The sequence below is a fragment of the Eriocheir sinensis genome, chromosome 11 (assembly GCF_024679095.1).
Source record: "Eriocheir sinensis breed Jianghai 21 chromosome 11, ASM2467909v1, whole genome shotgun sequence".
Classification (NCBI taxonomy): Eukaryota; Metazoa; Arthropoda; class Malacostraca; order Decapoda; family Varunidae; genus Eriocheir; species Eriocheir sinensis.
In genome coordinates this window covers 1,455,974-1,478,765 of record NC_066519.1, presented here as the reverse complement: position 1 = coordinate 1,478,765, position 22,792 = coordinate 1,455,974, and the positions used below count along the sequence as shown (strand labels likewise).

The window sequence follows — 22,792 nt, the reverse complement described above, 5'->3', positions numbered from 1 at the left end:
GCATCAAAGCCTGATGCTGATGGGATACTGAATGTCACAGGTTCATATGATGGATCCTGGTTCACCAGGGGACACTCATCACACACTGGCACAGGCTGCTCCATTGACTCTGAGACAGGCTTTGTATTAGACTATCAAGTTCTTTCAAATTACTGCATTCAGCGCTTCAGGCTCCTTACTCACAAAGAACAGAAAAAAGTAACTGAGGAGGAATAGGTAAGGTCTCTCATTGAAGAACACAAAGAAAAGTTCCAGAAGAATTTTGAAGGTACATCTGGAGGCTATGGAGGCAGAGGCAGCTACCAGAATATGGGGAGGTCAAAAGAACTGAACAAGATGAGACATGTGACATTTATTGGTGACGGGGACTCCTCAGCGTGCCTTGCCGTGAAAAACCTAAACCCATCTGGAAATGTGCCAGTACAATAAGAAGAATGCATCAACCATGTCAGCAAAGGCTTGGGACAAGGCTGAGGAAGTTGAAAGAACAGTCAAAAGCAGGAGGAAAGAAAAAAAAAGTCTCTAGGAGGAAAAGGAAAGTTGACTGATAAAGTAAATGAGCAACTTCCATTTTCCTGCAGGCAGGCCTTCCCTAGAAACAAAGGTGGACACTGGAAGACCTAAGGAAGGATATCCCTGCAACTTTCTTTCACTGTACAAGCACAGATGAAAACCCTGAACATTCTTTGTGCCCTGAAGGAGAGAAGTCTTGGTGCTTTTATCAGAAAGCTCTGGCACAAGGACCCCCCCCCAAGTCATAAGGACATGAAAATAAAATTCCCCCTGGACCCCCTGAGAGAACACAAGTCTTCCAGATATATTTAGACCTAACAAAAGATGACTTGTTAGTTAAATGCATGATGGGCAACACCTAAAATCCTAATGAGGTGCTCCACTCAAAGATCTGGAGTCACCAACATAAGGTAAAATTTTTGGGACTGAGGAGTGTTCAGAACTCCTGTGCTTGTACTGTCCAACTCACAATTTTGGTTATGTGCAAGATGACCTCAATAAAGTACTCGGTTTTAGAAACCTATTAGAAATACAGAAGAAACACCAAGAGATTCAAAATATGAAGCGGAGAAAGCTGCGGCTCCGGCAAAACCAAAACGACGTCGGACGGTTGCAGACGCAGCGTACAGATGCGGAGAATATTAAGGAAATCTCCATTCTCCACGGTGAGGAGCATATTAAACACCTCCACCTGCCGAAACTTATGTGCCGAGGACCCCCAGTGGTGAGGTAGTTGCTACCGGCAAAGGCCTATAACAAATGTGTTTACAAATTCCTTTAATATTAAGCTAAGGTAACCATTTTATTGTTACAACATGGCCTATAGGCATAACAGAAGTGACCAACGTTTGATGCATGCAGGACATACACTTCCCAAGTTATGACAAAGTGTTGTATTTCTTTAAACCGAGACTCCCGGAAAATGATATTTTTGAAGTATAAAAATGCTCAGAACACTTACTGATTGGGGGATTTTGAAAATTAAAAAACTGTCATGTTTGTCAACTCTTTTTCCAGGTTTTGGTCAAAGCAAAAATACTTTATTTTAATTTGATATATTTTTTGAATGTTTTCAAAAAAATATTTCAAAAGTACTTTAAAAAATTCAACTTTTCTCTTCACAAAAAGTTTGGAAAAGGACGACATTTACAAATCATACATAACATTCAGATTTATCTAAAAAATACGGAACTGGACGCTTATAAAGTACAGCTACAAAACCATCTGTTAGAATGAAACCTGTTACATATATACAGCAAAATTAAGTCACTGTACAATGAAGGTTAAAACTGCCTCATAATCGCCAGTTCAGGTTTTGCCGTAATGACATTCTTGGGCAGTTATTGAGTCTCTCTAACACTTTAATTTCTTTTCTTTTGTTTTCTTTTTTATATATACAGTGAAATGAAGTTACTATTATTATTATACTGATTATTACTTGGCTTAAAACGTCGAGTACAGATGTCCGTCACGAGGTTAAAAATGTTCTGCCTTGCGTCCTTCCTTACGAGAATGATCTGTCGTTACGTATAGTTTAAAAAATGTGCTACAGACTCAGTCACACACACACACACACACACACACACACACACACACACACACACGCACACCTTACATGAATGGTCGGTCGTAATGTCTAGAGTTTAAAAAATGTGAGTTATGAATCAGTTACAAACTTCATCACCCTAAACACACACACACACACACACACACACACACACATGCAATGGGCCACAGTATTTCATTTGAGTAGTATGTATGTATGTATGTATGTATGTATGTGTGTGTGTGTGTGTGTGTGTGTGTGTGTGTGTGTGTGTGTGTGTGTAATTCACCTCTTGGTCTGCTGCGGGTCACTCTCGAGACAGCCAGCCGTTCCCCTACAGAAGAGCACAGAGCTTGTAGTACCGATCTTTGGGCAGGACTGAGACCACTCACACACAACACACCGCGACAACGAGGTCACAACTCCTTGCCTGACGTCGCGTACCTGCTCACTGCTGGGTGAACAGGGGCTACACGTGAAAGAAGATAAACCCAACTTATCTTCACCCGGCCGGGGAATTGAACCCCGGTCCTTCTGGTTGTGAGGCAGATGTTCTATCCACTGAGCTACCGGGCCGTGTGTGTGTTTGTGTGTGTGTGTGTGTGTGTTAGCCTACTGCCTTACATGAGAACACACACAGAATTTATCCTTTGCATTATGTGCCTGGAATCTTCACGCTATTCACTTAACGATATCGGAAAAAAAAAATATCGAAAAAATAAAAAATAAAAAATAAAAATATTGAAAAAATAAATATATACACCCCCCCCCCCCCCACACACACAAAAAAAATCGAAACAAGTAAAAAAGTCGTTTCTCCACACATTACCCTCGGCCGTCCCCCCCCTTAGTTCCCATCCTGCTCAGACATCACAGCAGCGGCGGCGGCGGCGGCGGCGGCAGCAGCAACAGAGTAACACTGCTGGTGGGGCGGGGGAGGCTGGGAACCGCACATTGGCCCCGGCAGCTCCCCGACAACCGCCCCGTCACACCCGCGGTAGAGGCTGGGCTCCGATCACCGCGGCCCCCCCGGCTGTGTGTTAGGCTTGGGCATCTTCTGCAGCAGCGCTTGGACCTCCGCGCGCTCATCGTAGGACTTCCAGAGGTCGTACAGGTTGAGGATGTAGCGCGTGATCTCCATGATGCGGTCCAGATCCGTGTTGAGCTCCGCGAACCACTGCTTGCAATCCTTCTGGTGGACCACGCAGGCCATGTGGATGCAGGCTGGGGCAGGGTGGAAGGGTGGACGGGAGAGGGAGAGGTAGAACGGAGGCATGAAGGGAGGAAAGGAGGGAAGGGAAGGGAGGAATGCAGAATGGGATGCAAAGATGAAAAAGGAGGGAGAGAAAGGGTGGAGGAAAGGGAGGAAAGAAGGTGGAGAGTGAGGCATTGTGGAAGAAAGGGAGGCATGAATGGAGGGAGAGGTAGGAGGGAGGGAAGAAGGAGGGAAGGGAGAGTGAGGTGAGTGGAAGAAAGGAAGGAGGGAGGAAAGGGAGAGACCAAGGCGGCAGGGAAAGGAGAGAAGGAAGGAGGGAAGGGAGGGAAGGGAGGGAGAGAGGAAGGAAGGAGGGAAGGAAGGGAAAGGAAGGGAAGGGAAGGGAAGGAAGGGAGGGAAAGGAAGGAAGGGAAGGGAAAGAAAAGGAAGGGAAGGGAAGGGAAGGGAGGGAAAGGAAGGGAAGGGAAGGGAAGGGAAGGGAAGGGAAGGAAGGAGGGAAGGGAGGGTGAAGAAAAGGAGGGAGAAAGGGAGAGAAGGGAGGGAAGGAGGAAGGGATGCAAGGATAAGTGAATGGACAGTAAAAATTAAAAGGATGAGAATTTTAGAAGACAGAAGAATGAAAATTTGAACAGACAGAGACAGAGAGAAATGTACAGAAGATGGAAAATTGAACAGACAGAGACAGAGAGAACAGACAAATGTACAGAGGATGGAATATTGAAGATAGACATTGATTACAGAGGAAATGGAAGAATGGGAATTGAAGAGAGAGAGAGAGAGAGAGAGAGAGAGAGAGAGAGAGAGAGAGAGAGAGAGAGAGAGAGAGAGAGAGAGAGACAGAGAGAGAGAGAGAGAGAGAGAGAGAGAGAGAGAGAGAGAGAGAGAGAGAGAGAGAGAGAGAGAGAGAGAGAGAGAGAGAGAGAGAGAGAGAATATGCACATTTCAGGAGGAGAAGAAGCAGATCAAGCACAAAGAAAAAAAGAAAGAAAAGAAAAAGAAAGATAAAATTAGCACTTGGTAACCTATCAAGAGATTTTTTATAAGATTCAAAGCAATTCACTTATATTTCTAGGTATCCCTCTCTCTCTCTCTCTCTCTCTCTCTCACACACACACACACACACACATACACACATACATACACATACAATTCTCTCTCTCTCTCTCTCTCACACACACACACACACACACACACACACATACAATTCTCTCTCTCTCTCTTTCACACACCCACACACACACCCACCCACACACCCACACACTCACCCAGGGCTATCTCGTAGGGAGGGAAGAGCAGGCACACGTCAGTCCTGAGGGAGTCATTCACTATGCGCCAGGCCAGCTGTAGGACCTCACCCTCCCCACCCAGGTCCTGCATGTATTGAACCAGCGGCCTGCACACGGGGAGAGACACAGAAGACTATTAAGCACAGAAGATTATTAAAGACAGTAGATTATTAAAGATAGAAGGTTATTATAAGGCAGAAGATTATTAAACATCTCAGCAGAGTCAGAGTCAGAGTGTTAGAACATGTTAGGTTATAAATAAGTCTCAAAAGCCTCTGTTCTCTCTCTATTCTGTCTGGGTGTTTTTTTCTCTCTCTCTCTCTCTCTATTGTGTCTGTTTCTCTCTACTCTCTCTCTAATCTTCATCTCTCTCTCTCTCTCTACTGTCTCTCCATTCTGTCCTCTCTCTATTCTGTCTTTCTCTATGCTCTCTATTCTGTCTCTCTATTGTCTTTCTCTATTCTGTCTGTCTCTACTCTCTCTCTTTTGTCTTTCTCTATTCTCTCTCTCTCTATTCAGTCTCTCTCTCTCTCCCCGCCTCACCGGTAGGGCTGGTAGACAATGAGGCAGCAGTCCATGCTCTCCAGGAGGTAGAACTCACACTCCAGGATGTGGTTGGTGCGGTAAGGGAACTCGGAGCTGTAGGCGTATGAAAACTTGTTCTTCACTGCAACGGAACCGAGAGAACTTGTGTTAGGATTATTTAGGGTTAGGATCATTGAGGAAGGAATTTGTATAGGGAGAGATTCTGTATTAGGATTAGTTAGGAGAGAATTCATATAAGGAGAGATTCTGTATTAGGATTATTTGGGAGGGAATTTGTATAAGGAGAGGTTCTGTATTAGGATTATTTGGGAGGGAATTTGTATAAGGAGAGGTTCTGTATTGGGATTATTTGGGAGGGAATTTGTATAAGGAGAGGTTCTGTATTAGGATTATTTGGGGGGGAATTTGTATAAGGAGAGGTTCTGTATTAGGATTATTTGGGGGGGAATTTGTATAAGGAGAGGTTCTGTATTAGGATTATTTGGGGGGGAATTTGTATAAGGAGAGGTTCTGTATTAGGATTATTTGGGGGGGAATTTGTATAAGGAGAGGTTCTGTATTAGGATTATTTGGGAGGGAATTTGTATAAGGAGAGGTTCTGTATTAGGATTATTTAGGAGGGAATTTGTATTAGAATTATATAGGAGAATTTGTATCAGGATTATATAGGATTAGGATTATTTATGAGACAATTTGTGTTAGGATTATTTACGAGAGAATTTGTATTAGGATCATATATCATCATCATCATTTTGTTTACCGTCCGTTTTCACTTTTCCTGAGCCAGCCGTTGGACGCTTTGTGGCTCTCCTCCACTCTACTCTGTCTTCTGCCCAATGCTCATCCAATACCATCAATGCCAAGCCTTCCTGTGTACACCTTCTCCACATTTTCTTAGGTTTACCAACTGGTCTCCTTCCTTCTATCTCCAATCTCTCCAAAACTCCCAGCACTGTGTCCTCCCCTGCTCTCTTTGCATGTCCAAACCATCGCAGTCTTTCCCTTTCTGAGCACTGTCTCCTTCCTTCTACCTCCAATCTCTCCAAAACTCCCAGCACTGTGTCCTCCCCTGCTCTCTTTTCATGTCCAAACCATCAGAGTCTTTCCCTTTCTGAGTACTGTCTCCTTCCTTCTACCTCCAATCTCTCCACAACTCCCAGCACTGTAACCTTCCCTGCTCTCTTTTCATGTCCAAACCATCGGAGTCTTCCCCTTCTAAGCACTGTCTCCTTCCTTCTACCTCCAATCTCTCCACAACTCCCAGCACTGTAACCTTCCCTGCTCTCTTTTCATGTCCAAACCATCGGAGTCTTCCCCTTCTAAGCACTGTCTCCTTCCTTCTACCTCCAATCTCTCCACAACTCCCAGCACTGTAACCTTCCCTGCTCTCTTTTCATGTCCAAACCATCGGAGTCTTCCCCTTCTAAGCACTGTTTCCTTCCTTCTATCTCCAATCTCTCCAAAACTCTCAGCACTGTATCCTCCCCTGCTCTCTTTTCATGTCCAAACCATCGGAGTCTTTCCCTTCTGAGCACTGTTTCCAGGTCCTCTACTCCACATCTGTCAGCTACATCTGCACTGAACACTGTCTTGCCACCTGATCCCCGCCAAATTCCTCAACATTCTGCGATCACTTGCTCTCAATACCTCCATCAATTTTCTAGTTAGAGTCCATGTTTCTGCTCCATACAACATCACTGATCTAATACATGCTTGGCACCCCCCCGCTATGCTCTTTAGAGGGATGCTATGATTCACGAGCAGACTAGCCACCTCCCTCCACTTTAACCACGCTGCCGCCACTCTCGCTCTCACTGTCCTCTCCACTCCCGCCTCACAGTCCAGAACATCTCCCAAATAACAGAAATGTTCTACCTCATCCAGCTTTCCTCCATTCACCTCTTGTTCATCCCTCTCAGTTTCTTGTCCTTGCTGTCTCCTTACACAAGCTGGGCATGTAAAATTCTGCACTCCTCTTACATGTCTGAGGCCTGAGCATCTAAGGTGGCATCACTGCCTGCAACATACATGTGCACAAGACTGAATTTACACCTACTCCCTTCCCACAGCATCCACATGGATATTTTCCTGATTTAATCTTTTCTCTTGCTTCTTTTCCAGTCACCATATACAGTACCCTCTCGAGTTTAGCACTATCCAAGTTTCGCGGTTAGTCCTAAATTCTTACCATCCTGAGTTTCCCGCATTATCACCCTGAGTTTCGCGCTGCTTTGACACGTACGGGTCACGTCTACTTACCATCGGCGTCACGCACGCTACCTTTAAAGGTAGTGTCACACTAAACGTTTTCCTCCAAACATTGTGGCAATGGCAAAAGAGAGAGAGAGAGAGAGAGAGAGAGAGAGAGAGAGAGAGAGAGGGGGGGGGGGGGGGGGTAAACGGGATGAGAAAACAGGTCGTTTTGAAGCAGCAGTTGAAGGCGGCTGCCTTACGATTGGGTGACAGTTCTGAAAACACGCTTGTGATTCGCTGGGAGTCCGATGACGTCATCACCGACGCTCACCCTATCAGCGGCTTCACTGCCTTAAGGTGGTGTCACAATGGCCGTTTTCGTCCAACCGTTGGGGCAACGCCTGCACGCCAGGAGCGAGTTCACAGTTATCCGTAAGCTGGTGTCACACTGGGCTTTTTTCTTCCCGCCGCGTTGGCGCCAGCTTGGGCAGCTGGCATCTCCAACTTTTCCTGGTGTGCATCACACACGGCCAAGGTCGGTCCGTCCTCGATCCATCCTATCGAAAAACAAAGCACTTGCCCTGTATCAACATGGCGTCGTCTGCTAAAGTAAGGGCTGTCACAGCTTGTGCTGCCATTACCCAAGTCATGGACTTGTTGCTGCAGTTAAATGGCAGGAAGAAACAGTTGTGGGTGTGGCGTGTCTGTGGGTCCTCCGTGCCAGTTCTCATTGTCACCATTGCGCGTGCGCGGCCAACCCATCCATACACATGGATCGAATAACAACACACACACACACACACACACACGCACACACCAGACTCATTAGGAACCATTGCAGATGTTTCTGACAAACAGAAACGACTTCACCATTTCTTGAGTGTGTTAGAATGTATTTGGTGAGTGTCTCACATGAACCAAACCTCCTGGCTCCTGGCAAGAAGAGAGCAGTCCTCTTTAACACTGCTCGCTTCTTGCCATTGGGTGTGTTTGGTTTGTATGAACCACTCACCAAGTAAGTTCTAACACACTCTAGGGAATGGTGAAGCCATTTTTGTTTGTGAGAAACATCTGCCATGGTTCATGATGAGTCTGGTGTGTGCGTGTGTGTGTGTCTTTGTTGTTACTTGATCCACGTGTTTATGTGGTCGGAGTCTAGATGGGTGGGTTGGCTGCGACAATGAGAATTGGCACGGCAGAACCACAGACACACCACACCCACAAGTGTTTCTTCCTGTCATTTAACTGCAGCAACAAGTCCATGACTTGGGTAATGGCAGCACAAGCCGCGACAGCCCTTACTTTAGCAGACGACGCCATGTTGATACAGGGCAAGTGCTTTGTTTACGTTGTGGATGTGGAGACGGACAACCGACCTTGGCCGTGTGTGACACACATCCGGAAAAGTTGGATTTGCCAGCTGCCCAAGCTGGCGCCAACGCGGCGGGAAGAAAATGGCCCAGTGTGACACCAGCAGGTTACGGACAACCGAAAACTCACTCCCACATGGGTACACGGGAGTTGCCAGTAGCCACAACGGTTAGAAGAAAACGGCCAGTGTGACACTGCCCCAAGGCAGCGAGGCCGCTGACCGGGTGAACGCCGATGATGACGTCATCTCAGCCAATCGTAAGGCTTCCTCTGTGGCTTTAAAACGACCCGTTCTCTCTTCCTGTTTTCTTCCTTTTTCCAAGGTACGTATTTTGAGATAACAAGGGAGTAAAGGAGGAAAAAAAGTGAGCTTCGGGGGGCAGCATGAGCCAGTTATAATAGCCCCACAATGAGCAGTTGCCTGGGCCATGACAGGCTCGGGGCCGACCACCAGGCCCAGATGTATAGTCTACCGGCGCCATGGCCCACATGTAAAAAAAAAAAAACAAAAACAAAAAAAAAATCCACAGGACGGAACAGCTAGCACTTTTTCAGTGTTTTCAATACCGTGAGTTTCGTGATCCTCGAGTTCAGCGCTTTGCCTTCAGAACGAAGCGAGCGCAAAACTCAGGAGGGTACTGTAGTTTGTTTTTTCCATATTAATTTTCCAACCTCTCTCCTCCATTCCTTCCTTCCATTTATTAAACTTTTCTTTCACTTCTGTTATGTCTGCATTTACTACCAAGTCATCTGCATACAGCAGCTTCCATGGTGCCTCTCCTCTTGCTTCCTTTGTTGCCTCCTCCATTACTGTTACAAGCAGGAGCGGGCTAAGGGCAGATCCCTGCTGAACCCACACGTGTTGGGGTGAGATTCACAGAGGTGCACGCTAGTGGCCTGCGGTAAAGGCTACAAACTAATGATTTAACCCTTTCAACACAGGGATGCGTATACTGCGTCCTTGTGTGCCCCGTACCATATCCGGGGACGCGCATACTGCGTCCTGCCGCGCTTTAGCCAATATAAGAGTTATTTTATCTCTACGTTTATGCTTACATCTCAAAATTATCAATTAATTTATGTTTCTTTATGTGCACCATTTAATTCTGCATGTTTTCACATATAGGACATGATGATTATGTTGAGTTTATGGCTCAAAACTAGTTATATTCAATGGCGACATTTGAAATTTGGCGCGCGTGGCAATCCTGGATACAGCATGGGGCGCTGTTTTGGCCCGGCCATAGTGAAGGGGTTAACTATCAACGTTAACTTCAGATTCACAAAGCTTTCGTTTCATCATAGTTAGAGGCTGCTGATTGGATGAGCTCCATCGATGACATTATTGGACTCGTCCAATCACAAGTGTGTTTTAAACACTTCACTACAGCCAGGCCAAAACAGCACCCCGCGCTGTATCCGGGATCGCCGCGCGCGCCAAATTTCAAATGTCGCTATTGAATATAACAAGTTTTCAGCCATAAACTCAACGTAATCATCACATATTATATATGAAAACGTGAAGAATTAAATGGTGCACATAAAGAAACTCACTACAGCCGGGCCAAAACAGCGCCCCGCACCGTATCCGGGATCGCTGCGCACGCCAAATTTCAAATGTCGCTATTGAATATAACAAGTTTTCAGCCATAAACTCAGCATAATCATCATGTATTATATATGAAAACATGCAGAATTATATGGTGCACATAAAGAAGCATAAATTAAATGATAATTTTGAGATGTAAGCATAAATATAGATAAAATAACTTGTATATTGGCCAAAGCGAGCCAGGACACAGTATGCGCGTCCTCAGATATTGTACGGGGCACACAAGGACGCAGTATGCGCGTCCTTGTGTTGAAGGGGTTAAGAACTGTCAACCAATCGTAAGGCAGCCAGCCGCCTTCAGCTGCGGCTTCAAAACGACCCGTTTTCTCTTCTTCCTTTTTACACAGTGCGTATTTTGAGATAACAACAGAACAAGTCAGCCCTTTTTCAGTGTTTTCAAGACGCAGAGTTTTGTGATCCGCAAGTTTAGTGCTGAACCTGAGGAACAAAACAACCGCGAAACTCTGGAGGGTACTGTAAGTCTGCTGTTTGAGATGAGGTATAATAACAACAATAATAAGAGGAAGAAGAAGAAGAAGAAGAAGAAGAAGAAGAGGAAGAAGTGTCAGGGTCCCGCCACTCACCCACAGTCTGACATGCTGATATAAGTCTGCTGTTTGAGATGACGTATAACAAGATGAAGAAGAAGAGGAAAAAGAAGAAGAAGAAGAAGAAGGAGAAGTGTCACAGTCCTGCCACTCGCCCACAGTCTGACACGTTGATATGAGTCTGCTTTTTGAGATGACGTATGAATTTCAAGATGAAGAAGAAGAGGAAGAAGAAGAAGAAGAAGAAGAAGGAGAAGAAGTGTCAGGGTCATGTCACTCACCCACAGTCTGACACGTTGATATGAGTCTGCTGTTTGAGATGACACCAAATTCCTCCACTTTAGACGAGAGGAACACGCTGGTTGGGGCGAGAAGGAGCGGGTCGATGCAGCGGAGGGAGTTGCGGGCGTAGAAGCGCTTGAGAAAGGTGGTGGCCGTGGCGATGACCTGCTGGCGGAGCTTTAGGGTCTCGCCGAGCTGCTGGATGACTGTGGGAGAGGAGAAGGGGCGGAATAAGCTTGTTTTGAACTGACGGAAAAATGAAGGTTAGAATTCAAGCTTTTATATGACTGAAGGGAAGAGGAAGGTTAAAATATAAGCTTATTTATGACCTGCAGAGGAGCTTTAGGGTCACACCAAGTTGCTGGATGACTGGGCGGAATAAGCTTGTTTTGAACTGACGGATAAATGAAGGTTAGAATTCAAGCTTTTTTATGACTGAAGGGAAGAGGAAGGTTAAAATATAAGCTTATTTATGACCTGCTGGGGAGCTTTAGGGTCATGCCGAGCTGCTGGATGACTGGGCGGAATAAGCTTGTTTTGAACTGACGCAAAAATGAAGGTTAGAAGTCAAGCTTTTTTATGACAAGGGAAGAGAAGGGTTAAAATATAAGCTTATTTATGACCTGCTGGGGAGCTTTAGGGTCACGCCAAGTTGCTGGATGACTGGGCGGAATAAGCTTGTTTTGAACTGACGGATAAATGAAGGGTAGAATTCAAGCTTTTTTATGACAAGGGAAGAGGAAGGTTAAAATATAAGCTTGTTTATGACCTGCTGGGGAGCTTTAGGGTCACACCAAGTTGCTGGATGACTGGGCGGAATAAGCTTGTTTTGAACTGACGGATAAATGAAGGTTAGAATTCAAGCTTTTTTATGACTGAAGGGAAGAGGAAGGTTAAAATATAAGCTTATTTATGACCTGCTGGGGAGGTTTAGGGTCACGCCAAGTTGCTGGATGACTGGGGGGTGGAAGAGGAGGAAGGGCAGAATAACCTTGTTGAGGGCTGACGGAAAAAGATTGATTAGAACTTACGATACAAGAAGATTGGAATACATACAAGATTAGATTACATTAGAAAGGGGAAAGGGAAGAATATGAGCTTGTTGAGGTCTGACGGAAAAAGATCGATTAGAACTTACGATACAGGAAGATTAGAATGCGTACAAGATTAGATTACATTAGGAAGGGTAGGAAATGATGGGAAAGATTGGTTCGAACTTACAATACAGGAAGATTAGAATGCGTACAAGATTAGATTACATTAGGAAGGGTAGGAAATGATGGGAAAGATTGGTTCGAACTTACAATACAGGAAGATTAGAATGCGTACAAGATTAGATTACATTAGGAAGGGTAGGAAATGATGGAAAAGATTGGTTAGAACTTACAATACAGGAAGATTAGAATGCGTACAAGATTAGATTACATTAGGAAGGGTAGGAAATGATGGAAAAGATTGGTTAGAACTTACAATACAGGAAGATTAGGATACATTACAATACATGCAAGATTAGAACACATTAGGAAGGGTAGGAAATGATGGAAAGATTGGTTAGAACTTACAATACAGGAAGATTAGGATACATTACAATACATATAAGAATAGAACACAAGTTTTTAATGAGTGAGGGGAGGATGAAGGGTAGGAAATAAGGTTGTTTATGAGTAATGGAGGAGAGAGAATGGCATCAACTTGTTAGCTTCTCGTATCAAACCCTCCATCAACTTTTATTTTTCATGCGATTTCAACACAATTTCTACGCCCGAGAATTTCATGACTTGTCTATCACGGAAGGGAAAGACAAAGGGGTGGAACATATGCTGGGCAGACACCTTATGAGAGGAAAAAGAGGATAGGAGGAGGAGGAGGAGGAGGAGGAGAAGGAGGAGGAGGAGGAGGAGGAAGAGGAGGAGGAAGAGAAGGAGGAGGAGGAGGAGGAGGAAGAGGAGAAGGAGGAAGAGAAGAAAACACATAATAATAATAATAACAGGGAAGTAGAGGAGGAGGAGGAGGAGGAGGAAGAGAAGGAGGAGGAGGAGGAGGAGGAAGAGGAGAAGGAGGAAGAGAAGAAAACACATAATAATAATAATAACAGGAGGAGGAGGAGGAGGAGGATGATTAAGGGAAGGAGGAGGAGGAGGAGGAGGAGGAGGAAGAGAAGGAGGAGGAGGAGGAGGAAGAGGAGGAGGAGGAGGAGAAGGAGGAGGAGGAGGAGGAGGAGGAGGAGGAGGAGGAGGACGAGGAGGAGGAGGACGAGGAAGAGAAGAAATAATAATAATAACAGGGAAGTAAAGTAGGAGGAGGAGGAGGAGGAGGAGGAAGAGAAGGAGGAGGAGGAGGAGGAAGAGGAGGAGGAGGAGGAGTAGGAGGAGGAGGATGAGAAGGAGGAGGAGGAGGAGGAAGAGAAGAAAAACATAATAATAATAACAGGGAAGTAGAGGAGGAGGACGAAGAGGAGGAGGAGGAGGAGGAGGATGAGGAGGAAGAGGAGGAGGAGGAAGAGAAGGAGGAGGAGGAGGAGGAGGAAGAGAAGAAAAAACATAATAATAATAATAACAGGGAAGTAGAGGAGGAGGAGGAGGAGGAGGAGGAGGAGGAGGAGAGGAAGGAACAAGAACAGATAGAACAGACCTACAATTAGTGAAGATCATTATTTACAGACATCTTATGAGAGGAAAAATAGAAGAGGAGGAGGAAGAGGAGGAGGAGAAGGAGGAGGAGGAAGAGAAGGAGGAGGAGGAGAAGAACAAAGAAGAACAGACCTACAATTAGTGAAGATCATTATTTACAGACATCTTATGAGGAAAAATAGAAGAGGAGGAGGAAGAGGAGGAGGAGAAGGAGGAGGAGGAAGAGAAGGAGGAGGAGGAAGAGAAGGAGGAGGAGGAGGAAGAACAAAGAAGAACAGACCTACAATTAGTGAAGATCATCATTTACAGACATCTTATGAGAGGAAAAATAGAAGAGGAGGAGGAGGAAGAGGAGGAGGAACAAAGAAGAAGAGCCTTACAATTAGTGAAGAATATCATGATTTTCTGGTACTCCTCCTCGGACAGCACCTCCAGGTCCGGGCGGCGCTCCTGGATCAAGTCTTGGCCGTCCAGGATCCATTGCTGGCTGGAGGGAGGGAGGGAGACAAAGGGTTAGTTTATCCTTATCATGAAGAAAGAGCACAAAGGGGAGGGAGGGAGACGAAGGGTTAGTTTATCCTTATCATGAAGAAAGAAAGAGCAAAGGGGAGGGAGGGAGACGAAGGGTTAGTTTATCCTTATCATGAAGAAAGAGCACAAAGGGGAAGGAGGGAGACGAAGGGTTAGTTTATCCTTATCATGAAGAAAGAGCACAAAGGGAAGGGAGGGAGAGCGAAGGGTTGGTTATCCTTATAATGAATAAAGAGCACAAAGGGGGAGGGAGGGAGACGAAGGGTTAGTTTATCCTTATCATGAAGAAAAGAGCACAAAGGGAAGGGAGGGAGACAAAGGGTTAGTTTATCCTTATCATGAAGAAAGAGCACAAAGGGGAGGGAGGGAGACGAAGGGTTAGTTTATCCTTATCATGAAGAAAGAGCACAAAGGGGAAGGGAGGGAGACGAAGGGTTAGTTTATCCTTATCATGAAGAAAGAGCACAAAGGGGAAGGGAGGGAGACGAAGGGTTAGTTTATCCTTATCATGAAGAAAGAGCACAAAGGGGAAGGGAGGGAGACGAAGGGTTAGTTTATCCTTATCATGAAGAAAGAGCACAAAGGGGAAGGGAGGGAGACGAAGGGTTGGTACTATCGTTATCAAGAGGAAAGTGATTTATCTCGTCCAAGCAGGGAGCGGAGGGTAGCGGGCTTTTTTTTTTTCTGCACTCTTTCTGTTGCCCTTGAGCCGTTTCCTTTGTTATAATAAAAAAAATATAAAAATAAATAGTCTGTCCTCGGAGTGGTGAGCAGCGGGCTTTTTTTTCTGCACTCTTTTTGTTGCCCTTGAGCCATCTGTTGTAAAAAAAATAGAATAAATAAATAAATAAAAGTCTTTCCTCGGATTTCCTGGCTTCCCTCGGCACGGTCAAGGTTAAGAAGATAAGGAAAAAAAAGTCTGTCCTTGGATCTCTTGGCTTTCCTCAGCACACTCAAGGTTAAGAAGGTAAGGAAAAAAAGTCTGTCCTTGGATTTCCTGGCTTTCCTCGGCACACTCAAGGTTAAGGTGAGGAAAAAAAGTCTGTCCTTGGATCTCTTGGCTTTCCTCAGCACACTCAAGGTTAAGAATGTAAGGAAAAAAAGTCTGTCCTTGGATCTCTTGGCTTTCCTCGGCACACTCAAGGTTAAGAATGTAAGGAAAAAAAGTCTGTCCTTGGATCTCTCGGCTTTCCTCAGCACACTCAAGGTTAAGAATGTAAGGAAAAAAAGTCTGTCCTTGGATCTCTTGGCTTTCCTCGGCACACTCAAGGTTAAGGTGAGGAAAAAAAGTCTGTCCTTGGATCTCTTGGTTTTCCTCGGCACACTCAAGGTTAAGGTGAGGAAAAAAAGTCTGTCCTTGGATCTCCTGGCTTTCCTCGGCACACTCAAGGTTAAGGTGAGGAAAAAAAGTCTGTCCTTGGATCTCTTGGCTTTCCTCGGCACACTCAATGTTAAGGCAAGGAAAAAAAGTCTGTCCTTGGATCTCTTGGCTTTCCTCGGCACGGTCAAGGTTAAGAAGGTAAGGAAAAAAAGTCTGTCCTTGGATCTCTTGGCTTTCCTCGGCACACTCAATGTTAAGGTGAGGAAAAAAAGTCTGTCCTTGGATCTCTTGGCTTTCCTCGGCACACTCAAGGTTAAGGCAAGGAAAAAAAGTCTGTCCTTGGATCTCTCGGCTTTCCTCGGCACACTCAAGGTTAAGGCAAGGAAAAAAAGTCTGTCCTTGGATCTCCCGGCTTTCCTCGGCACACTCAAGGTTAAGAATGTAAGGAAAAAAAGTCTGTCCTTGGATCTCCCGGCTTTCCTCGGCACACTCAAGGTTAAGAATGCAAGGAAAAAAAGTCTGTCCTTGGATCTCTTGGTTTTCCTCGGCACACTCAAGGTTAAGGCAAGGAAAAAAAGTCTGTCCTTGGATCTCCTGGCTTTCCTCGGCACACTCAAGGTTAAGGCAAGGAAAAAAAGTCTGTCCTTGGATCTCTTGGCTTTCCTCGGCACACTCAAGGTTAAGAAGGCAAGGAAAAAAAGTCTGTCCTTGGATCTCCTGGCTTTCCTCGGCACACTCAAGGTTAAGGTGAGGAAAAAAAGTCTGTCCTTGGATCTCCTGGCTTTCCTCGGCACACTCAAGGTTAAGGTGAGGAAAAAAAGTCTGTCCTTGGATCTCCCGGCTTTCCTCGGCACGGTCAAGGTTAAGGTGAGGAAAAAAAGTCTGTCCTTGGATCTCCTGGCTTTCCTCGGCACACTCAAGGTTAAGGTGAGGAAAAAAAGTCTGTCCTTGGATCTCTCGGCTTTCCTCGGCACACTCAAGGTTAAGGCGAGGAAAAAAAGTCTGTCCTTGGATCTCTCGGCTTTCCTCGGCACACTCAAGGTTAAGAAGGCAAGGAAAAAAAGTCTGTCCTTGGATCTCTTGGCTTTCCTCAGCACACTCAAGGTTAAGGCAAGGAAAAAAAGTCTGTCCTTGGATCTCTCGGCTTTCCTCAGCACACTCAAGGTTAAGGCAAGGAAAAAAAGTCTGTCCTTGGATCTCTCGGCTTTCCTCAGCACACTCAAGGTTAAGGCGAGGAAAAAAAGTCTGTCCTTGGATCTCTCGGCTTTCCTCAGCACACTCAAGGTTAAGGCAAGGAAAAAAAGTCTGTCCTTGGATCTCTCAGCTTTCCTCGGCACACTCAAGGTTAAGGTGAGGAAAAAAAGTCTGTCCTTGGATCTCTTGGCTTTCCTCAGCACACTCAAGGTTAAGGCAAGGAAAAAAAGTCTGTCCTTGGATCTCTCGGCTTTCCTCGGCACACTCAAGGTTAAGGTAAGGAAAAAAAGTCTGTCCTTGGATCTCTTGGCTTTCCTCGGCACACTCAAGGTTAAGGTAAGGAAAAAAAGTCTGTCCTTGGATCTCCTGGCTTTCCTCGGCACACTCAAGGTTAAGGTAAGGAAAAAAAGTCTGTCCTTGGATCTCTTGGCTTTCCTCGGCACACTCAAGGTTAAGGTAAGGAAAAAAAGTCTGTCCTTGGATCTCTTGGCTTTCCTCGGCACACTCAAGGTTAAGGTGAGGAAAAAAAGTCTGTCCTTGGATCTCTTGGCTTTCCTCGGCACACTCAAGGTTAAGGTGAGGAAAAAAAGTCTGTCCTTGGATCTCTCGGCTTTCCTCAGCACACTCAAGGTTAAGGTGAGGAAAAAAAGTCTGTCCTTGGATCTCTCGGCTTTCCTCGGCACGGTCAAGGTTAAGGCGAGGAAAAAAAGTCTGTCCTTGGATCTCTTGGCTTTCCTCAGCACACTCAAGGTTAAGAAGGCAAGGAAAAAAAGTCTGTCCTTGGATCTCTTGGCTTTCCTCGGCACGGTCAAGGTTAAGGCAAGGAAAAAAAGTCTGTCCTTGGATCTCCCGGCTTTCCTCGGCACGGTCAAGGTTAAGGTGAGGAAAAAAAGTCTGTCCTTGGATCTCTTGGCTTTCCTCGGCACGGTCAAGGTTAAGGTGAGGAAAAAAAGTCTGTCCTTGGATCTCTTGGCTTTCCTCGGCACGGTCAAGGTTAAGGTGAGGAAAAAAAGTCTGTCCTTGGATCTCCCGGCTTTCCTCGGCACGGTCAAGGTTAAGGTGAGGAAAAAAAGTCTGTCCTTGGATCTCTTGGCTTTCCTCAGCACACTCAAGGTTAAGGTGAGGAAAAAAAGTCTGTCCTTGGATCTCCCGGCTTTCCTCGGCACGGTCAAGGTTAAGGTGAGGAAAAAAAGTCTGTCCTTGGATCTCTTGGCTTTCCTCGGCACGGTCAAGGTTAAGGTGAGGAAAAAAAGTCTGTCCTTGGATCTCTTGGCTTTCCTCGGCACACTCAAGGTTAAGAATGCAAGGAAAAAAAGTCTGTCCTTGGATCTCTCGGCTTTCCTCGGCACGGTCAAGGTTAAGGCGAGGAAAAAAAGTCTGTCCTTGGATCTCTTGGCTTTCCTCAGCACACTCAAGGTTAAGAATGCAAGGAAAAAAAGTCTGTCCTTGGATCTCTCGGCTTTCCTCGGCACGGTCAAGGTTAAGGTGAGGACTGGATGCTGGCGTGTGTTGTTTTAGGGTAATATACACCTTTGTTTTGCTCTCATTCGTCTGTTTCTCTTTACTGCCTCATTCATGCATCTATTTATTTTCCTTTCCTTCTTTGATTCTTCCTCTTCATGTATGATTTTCTTTAAGTTTTTCCTCTTATGATTTCCTCGCTTTTCAAAAGGTTGTAATTATTGTTGTTAAGGTTAGATGAGAGGTCGTTATTGGTGTTGTCATTACTGTTACTGTTTTGTTATTAAGGGGACGCAGGCTTGTTATTAGTGTTACTGTTGTTATTAAGGGGACGCAGGCTTGTTATTAGTGTTACTGTTGTTATTAAGGGGACGCAGGCTTGTTATTAGTGTTACTGTTGTTATTAACCCCTTCCCCGGCAGAAACGTGTATACACGTTTCCACAAAATGGTCTTTTTTCAGTCGTTGACGAGTATACTCGTCTAAAACTTTACCTTCAAAAACCAGCTACATACGTATATACTCGTCGATTTTAAGCCTTTGTAAGCCATTCTACGTGTGAAACGAGTATTCTCGTCAAATCGTACGCCTGGCAGAGGCGATAGGGTAGAGCTGTGGGATTTCAAGGACATTGTTACTAGACTTGCTCCGACAACGGATGGGTGTTGTTTGCATCCACATTTGCATTCATTTTTTTGTAGCATTTTCAAGTGTTACACCCCAAATGTCTAGTTCAACGGAAGATAGTGAATATGAACCTTCCCTCAGAAGCTTGAATACTTCTGATAACTCTGCCAGTTCATCAGACAATGACTATTTCTCGACAAGTGAGGAGGAGGAGGGGGGTGAGGGGAGAGCTTGGAGAAGCCTCGAGTTGTCAGAGGAGCGTATGAATGCACCACCACCACGTTTTCCTTTCACAGGAAATCCTGGAATAAAGATTGATGAAAACCCAGCAGAACTGAGTCCATTTGAATTCTTCAGTCTTTTTATTGATAAAAGGATTATTGACTCTGTACTGGTAGAGACTAATCGTTTTGCTGAACAAACTGGGCAAGATGATTCTTTGTGGCGCCCTGTAACAGAGGCTGAACTTTTTGTATTTTTTGCCATGAAAATGCTTGGGGGTATTGTGAAAATGCCAGAAGAAGAAATGAACTGGTCACATGATGAACTGCTTGAAAGACCAATTTTTCGGCAGCTAATGACTATGAAACAGTACAGTAAGATAAAGCAATATCTTCATTTTGTAGATAATGAAACTCATGATGCACAAACTCACCCCAACCCAAAATTGTATAAGATTTATGATGTATTCATGACATTGTGTGAGAACTTTGGGAAGTGTTACACCCCTAGGCAAGATGTATGTATAGATGAGAGCCTTATGTTGTTCAAAGGAAGGTTAGGATGGGTACAGTACATTCCACTGAAAAGGAGGAGGTTTGGAGTGAAATATTTCATGTTGTGTGAGTCAAAGACTGGATATGTGTACAACATGACCATTTATGTTGGCAAAGGAACACAGTTTGATCCAGAGTATGATGCATATCCTGTGAGTTCGCGTGTTGTTTTATCTTTGATGAAGCCCTTATTTGGGAAAGGTTATTGTGTTACTGTGGATAACTATTACACTAGTCCACAATTAGCTGATGCTCTAGTTATGAACCAGACTGATACTTATGGAACTCTACGTATGAATCGAAAGAAGTGCCAGAAGAACTGAAAGAAAAGAAAAAAAACTGAAGAAAGGAGAAGTTGCAGCATTTCAGAGAGGCAAGGTAATGACTCTTCGTTGGAAAGACAAAAAGGATGTTGCAATGCTATCAACCATTCACAACCCAGCCATGCATGACATTGAGACAAGACAAGGGCCTGTGAAGAAACCCAAAGTTGTATGTGAATACAATCATACAATGGGAGGAGTTGACAAGGTGGACCAGCAACTGGTAGATTATCCCATTCCAAGGAAACGGGGTAAGAAATATTACAAGACAGTTTTCTTCCATTTGATGGATATTGGAGTATGGAATGCTTTCATCCTGCATCAAGAAGCATTCACTCAGTCAGGAAAAAAAAGCCTAACACACCTGAAGTTTCGTTTGGAAATTATACGATACATATTTGGCAAGTATGGACCTGCTTTACCACCAAGAAGATCACCAGGTAGACCCTCGACATCACCTGGAAGTTTATGACATACGCCAGGAGGACATTTTCCAATGGAAGTTCCACCAACAGAAAAAAAGAAAAATCCAACAAGAAAATGTGTTGTATGCAGTCTGAAGCGTGACCATAGAGGGAAACAAGTCAGGAAAGAGTCACGCTACATGTGTAAAGTTTGCCAAGTAGCTCTGTGTGTTGTGCCATGCTTTGAAAAGTACCATTCTAAATAATTTCATCTAGAAACTTTCTGAGGAAATACTATTCTTTTATATGTGGAAATAAAATTCATTTGTTTTATTTTTTTGCTAACAACTTACAGTTTTCAATTGATTTTGTTCATAATAAAATGCCGGAAAAAGGAATTTCATTTATTATGCATATTATAATTACTGCTAGATATTTGGTAACAATTGTAATAAAAATAAAAAATAAAATAGGTTTTCATTTCTCTTTACATTTGGTAATAAAATTTTGAGAAAAATTAAGAAAATATGGTAAAAAAATATGGTTTATAGGAAGACGAGTTGACTCGTTTTTGCCGACAAAGGTATTCTCAAAATAAAAAGTTAACCACAAAAATGGGAAGAAAAAATAATTACAAACTGTTTTCATAACCAGCATCAAAAATACTATATAGAACCAAAATAAAAAAAATAATCTGAAAAAGAAACGTTTTTAACAAAAAAATTGTTGGGGAAGGGGTTAAGTCAGTTGTTTTCAAGCCGCCATAATGGATGGAAGGCCCAACACTCTCACTCCCTCAAAATATCAGTCTACTTCACCTCTCGGTAAGTGTTAACTGAGTATTTAACCTCTATTGGTATGCATGTAGGTTGACAAAAGGACCGATTACTGTCCCAATACCGGGTCCAACAGTGACACGGACGTGTCACGTGCGCTTTGTGATTCGCGGTCACATGAAGCTGTGACAAGCACGTGTCAGAAAACAAACGGATATTGTTCAACGCGCAATACTTATAGTGGAGTTTGAATAAAATGGAGGCCAGGGTCATACGTAGCAGTCGGTAGGTCACTCCCGGGTCAGTTAACAGCAGGAGCGTCAGTTCTGGATGACAGCTGTCACAAGTCAAAAACAAAATACTTTCTAAGAAGTCCGCCTCCCCCTCCACCACTCCAGCCCCCCTACCCCCCAAGACAAGCCTGGGGAACTGTGGGGAACCGGGGTTTGGGGGGGGGGGTAGCCCAAATGACTGAAAAATGGGCTTCTAAAATTTCCCCAGATTAATCACTAAATTAAGGAAAATTCCCTACATGGGGGGGTCCAGCCCCCCTTGGTTAGGAGGGGGGGTTGAGGGGGGCGAAGCCCCCCCGTTAGCAAGTCGTAAAGTTCGGTTGGATTAGTTTAAATATGCTACCCACCAAAAAAAAAAATACACGATTTTCCAGCGCATCATACATGTGAGGGGGTCCAGAGGGGGGCACAGCCCCCTCTGGTTAGCAGGGGGTGAGGGGGGCTGTTAGGTTATAAAGTTAGGATTTTCCTTACTTTTGAGACTAGGGAATTTTCCTTCATTTAGGGATTTTTCTAGGGAAATTTTGGAAGCCCATTTTTCAGTGATTTTGGCTTCCCCCCCAAACCCCAGTTCCCCACAGTTCCCCAGGCTTGTCTTTGGGGGTAGGGGGGGTTGGGGTGGTGGAGGGGGAGAAGTAGTTGTTCCCTAGTTTTACCTTACTTTTTAATGTTTTAGTATTATTAATGTTTTTAACTTTTTAATGTTTTATAATGTTTTAATATTTTTTAAGTTTTAATGTTTTTTAATATTTTAATGTTTTAATGTTTTTAACTTTTCCAAGAAAAAATATACTTCCTTCTGTACCAGAGCCACTGTCTTCAGTTCGGCAGCCTTTAATTCGTGTACATTAATTGTCTATTTATCTTCAAGAACGACCACTGTTACTTTTTTTCCTGAATAAAATGAGTAGTTACTTTTTTCCTGATACTTTATTTCCGAGCACCGCGCGTGGCATCAGTGTTCACCCCCGTCACATTGACCCTTCAGCCGAGCCGCGGACACAAACACACCACTATTAAACCCTAAACCTACACATGAACACTGCACACATGGCCGCCGCGTACACAGACACACACTACACATAGTGACAGCACAAGGCAGCCAGGCGCGTGCTTAATAGCCCCTCAAAACACTTACTAATGGGCGCTCTGCCAGAAATTCCCCGCCATGGCTGGGTCGCGATGTTGACGGCGCTTACTCTCCGAGGCCGCCGCGCCCTGCACACTCTTCTCTTCTCTCTCTCTCTCTCTCTCTCTCTCTCTCTGCCATCTTATTTAGACGCTTCACTAGTTCATTTCAGTTAATTTATGCATAGTGTGGTCTCCAAATTATTAGTCTTGTC

General features: G+C 44.6%; 1 protein-coding gene across 1 annotated transcript; it reads right to left on the bottom strand.

The window, feature by feature from the left end:
- Positions 1–1,505: 1,505 nt before the first annotated feature.
- Positions 1,506–22,652, bottom strand: LOC126996745 (cyclin-C-like). Its single transcript, XM_050857577.1, has 6 exons — positions 22,588–22,652; positions 14,124–14,230; positions 11,113–11,319; positions 5,105–5,228; positions 4,541–4,668; positions 1,506–3,283 (listed from the first exon to the last, which is right to left on the bottom strand). Exons 1-6 carry the CDS (start codon positions 22,617–22,619, stop codon positions 3,075–3,077), a joined length of 807 nt encoding a protein of 268 aa, XP_050713534.1. The 5' UTR covers positions 22,620–22,652; the 3' UTR covers positions 1,506–3,074.
- Positions 22,653–22,792: the final 140 nt, after the last annotated feature.

Bases quoted from the DNA above. Each gene is read 5' to 3' on its own strand.
- LOC126996745 (XM_050857577.1), bottom strand. From the start codon at position 22,619: ATGGCGGGGAATTTCTGGCAGAGCGCCCATTA. The intron at 4,669-5,104 runs GTGAGGCGGGGA...CCCCGTGTGCAG, and splicing joins ATTGTCTACCAGCCCTACCG to GCCGCTGGTTCAATACATGC. The intron at 3,284-4,540 runs GTGAGTGTGTGG...ACCCTGCCCCAG, and splicing joins TCCCTACGAGATAGCCCTGG to CCTGCATCCACATGGCCTGC.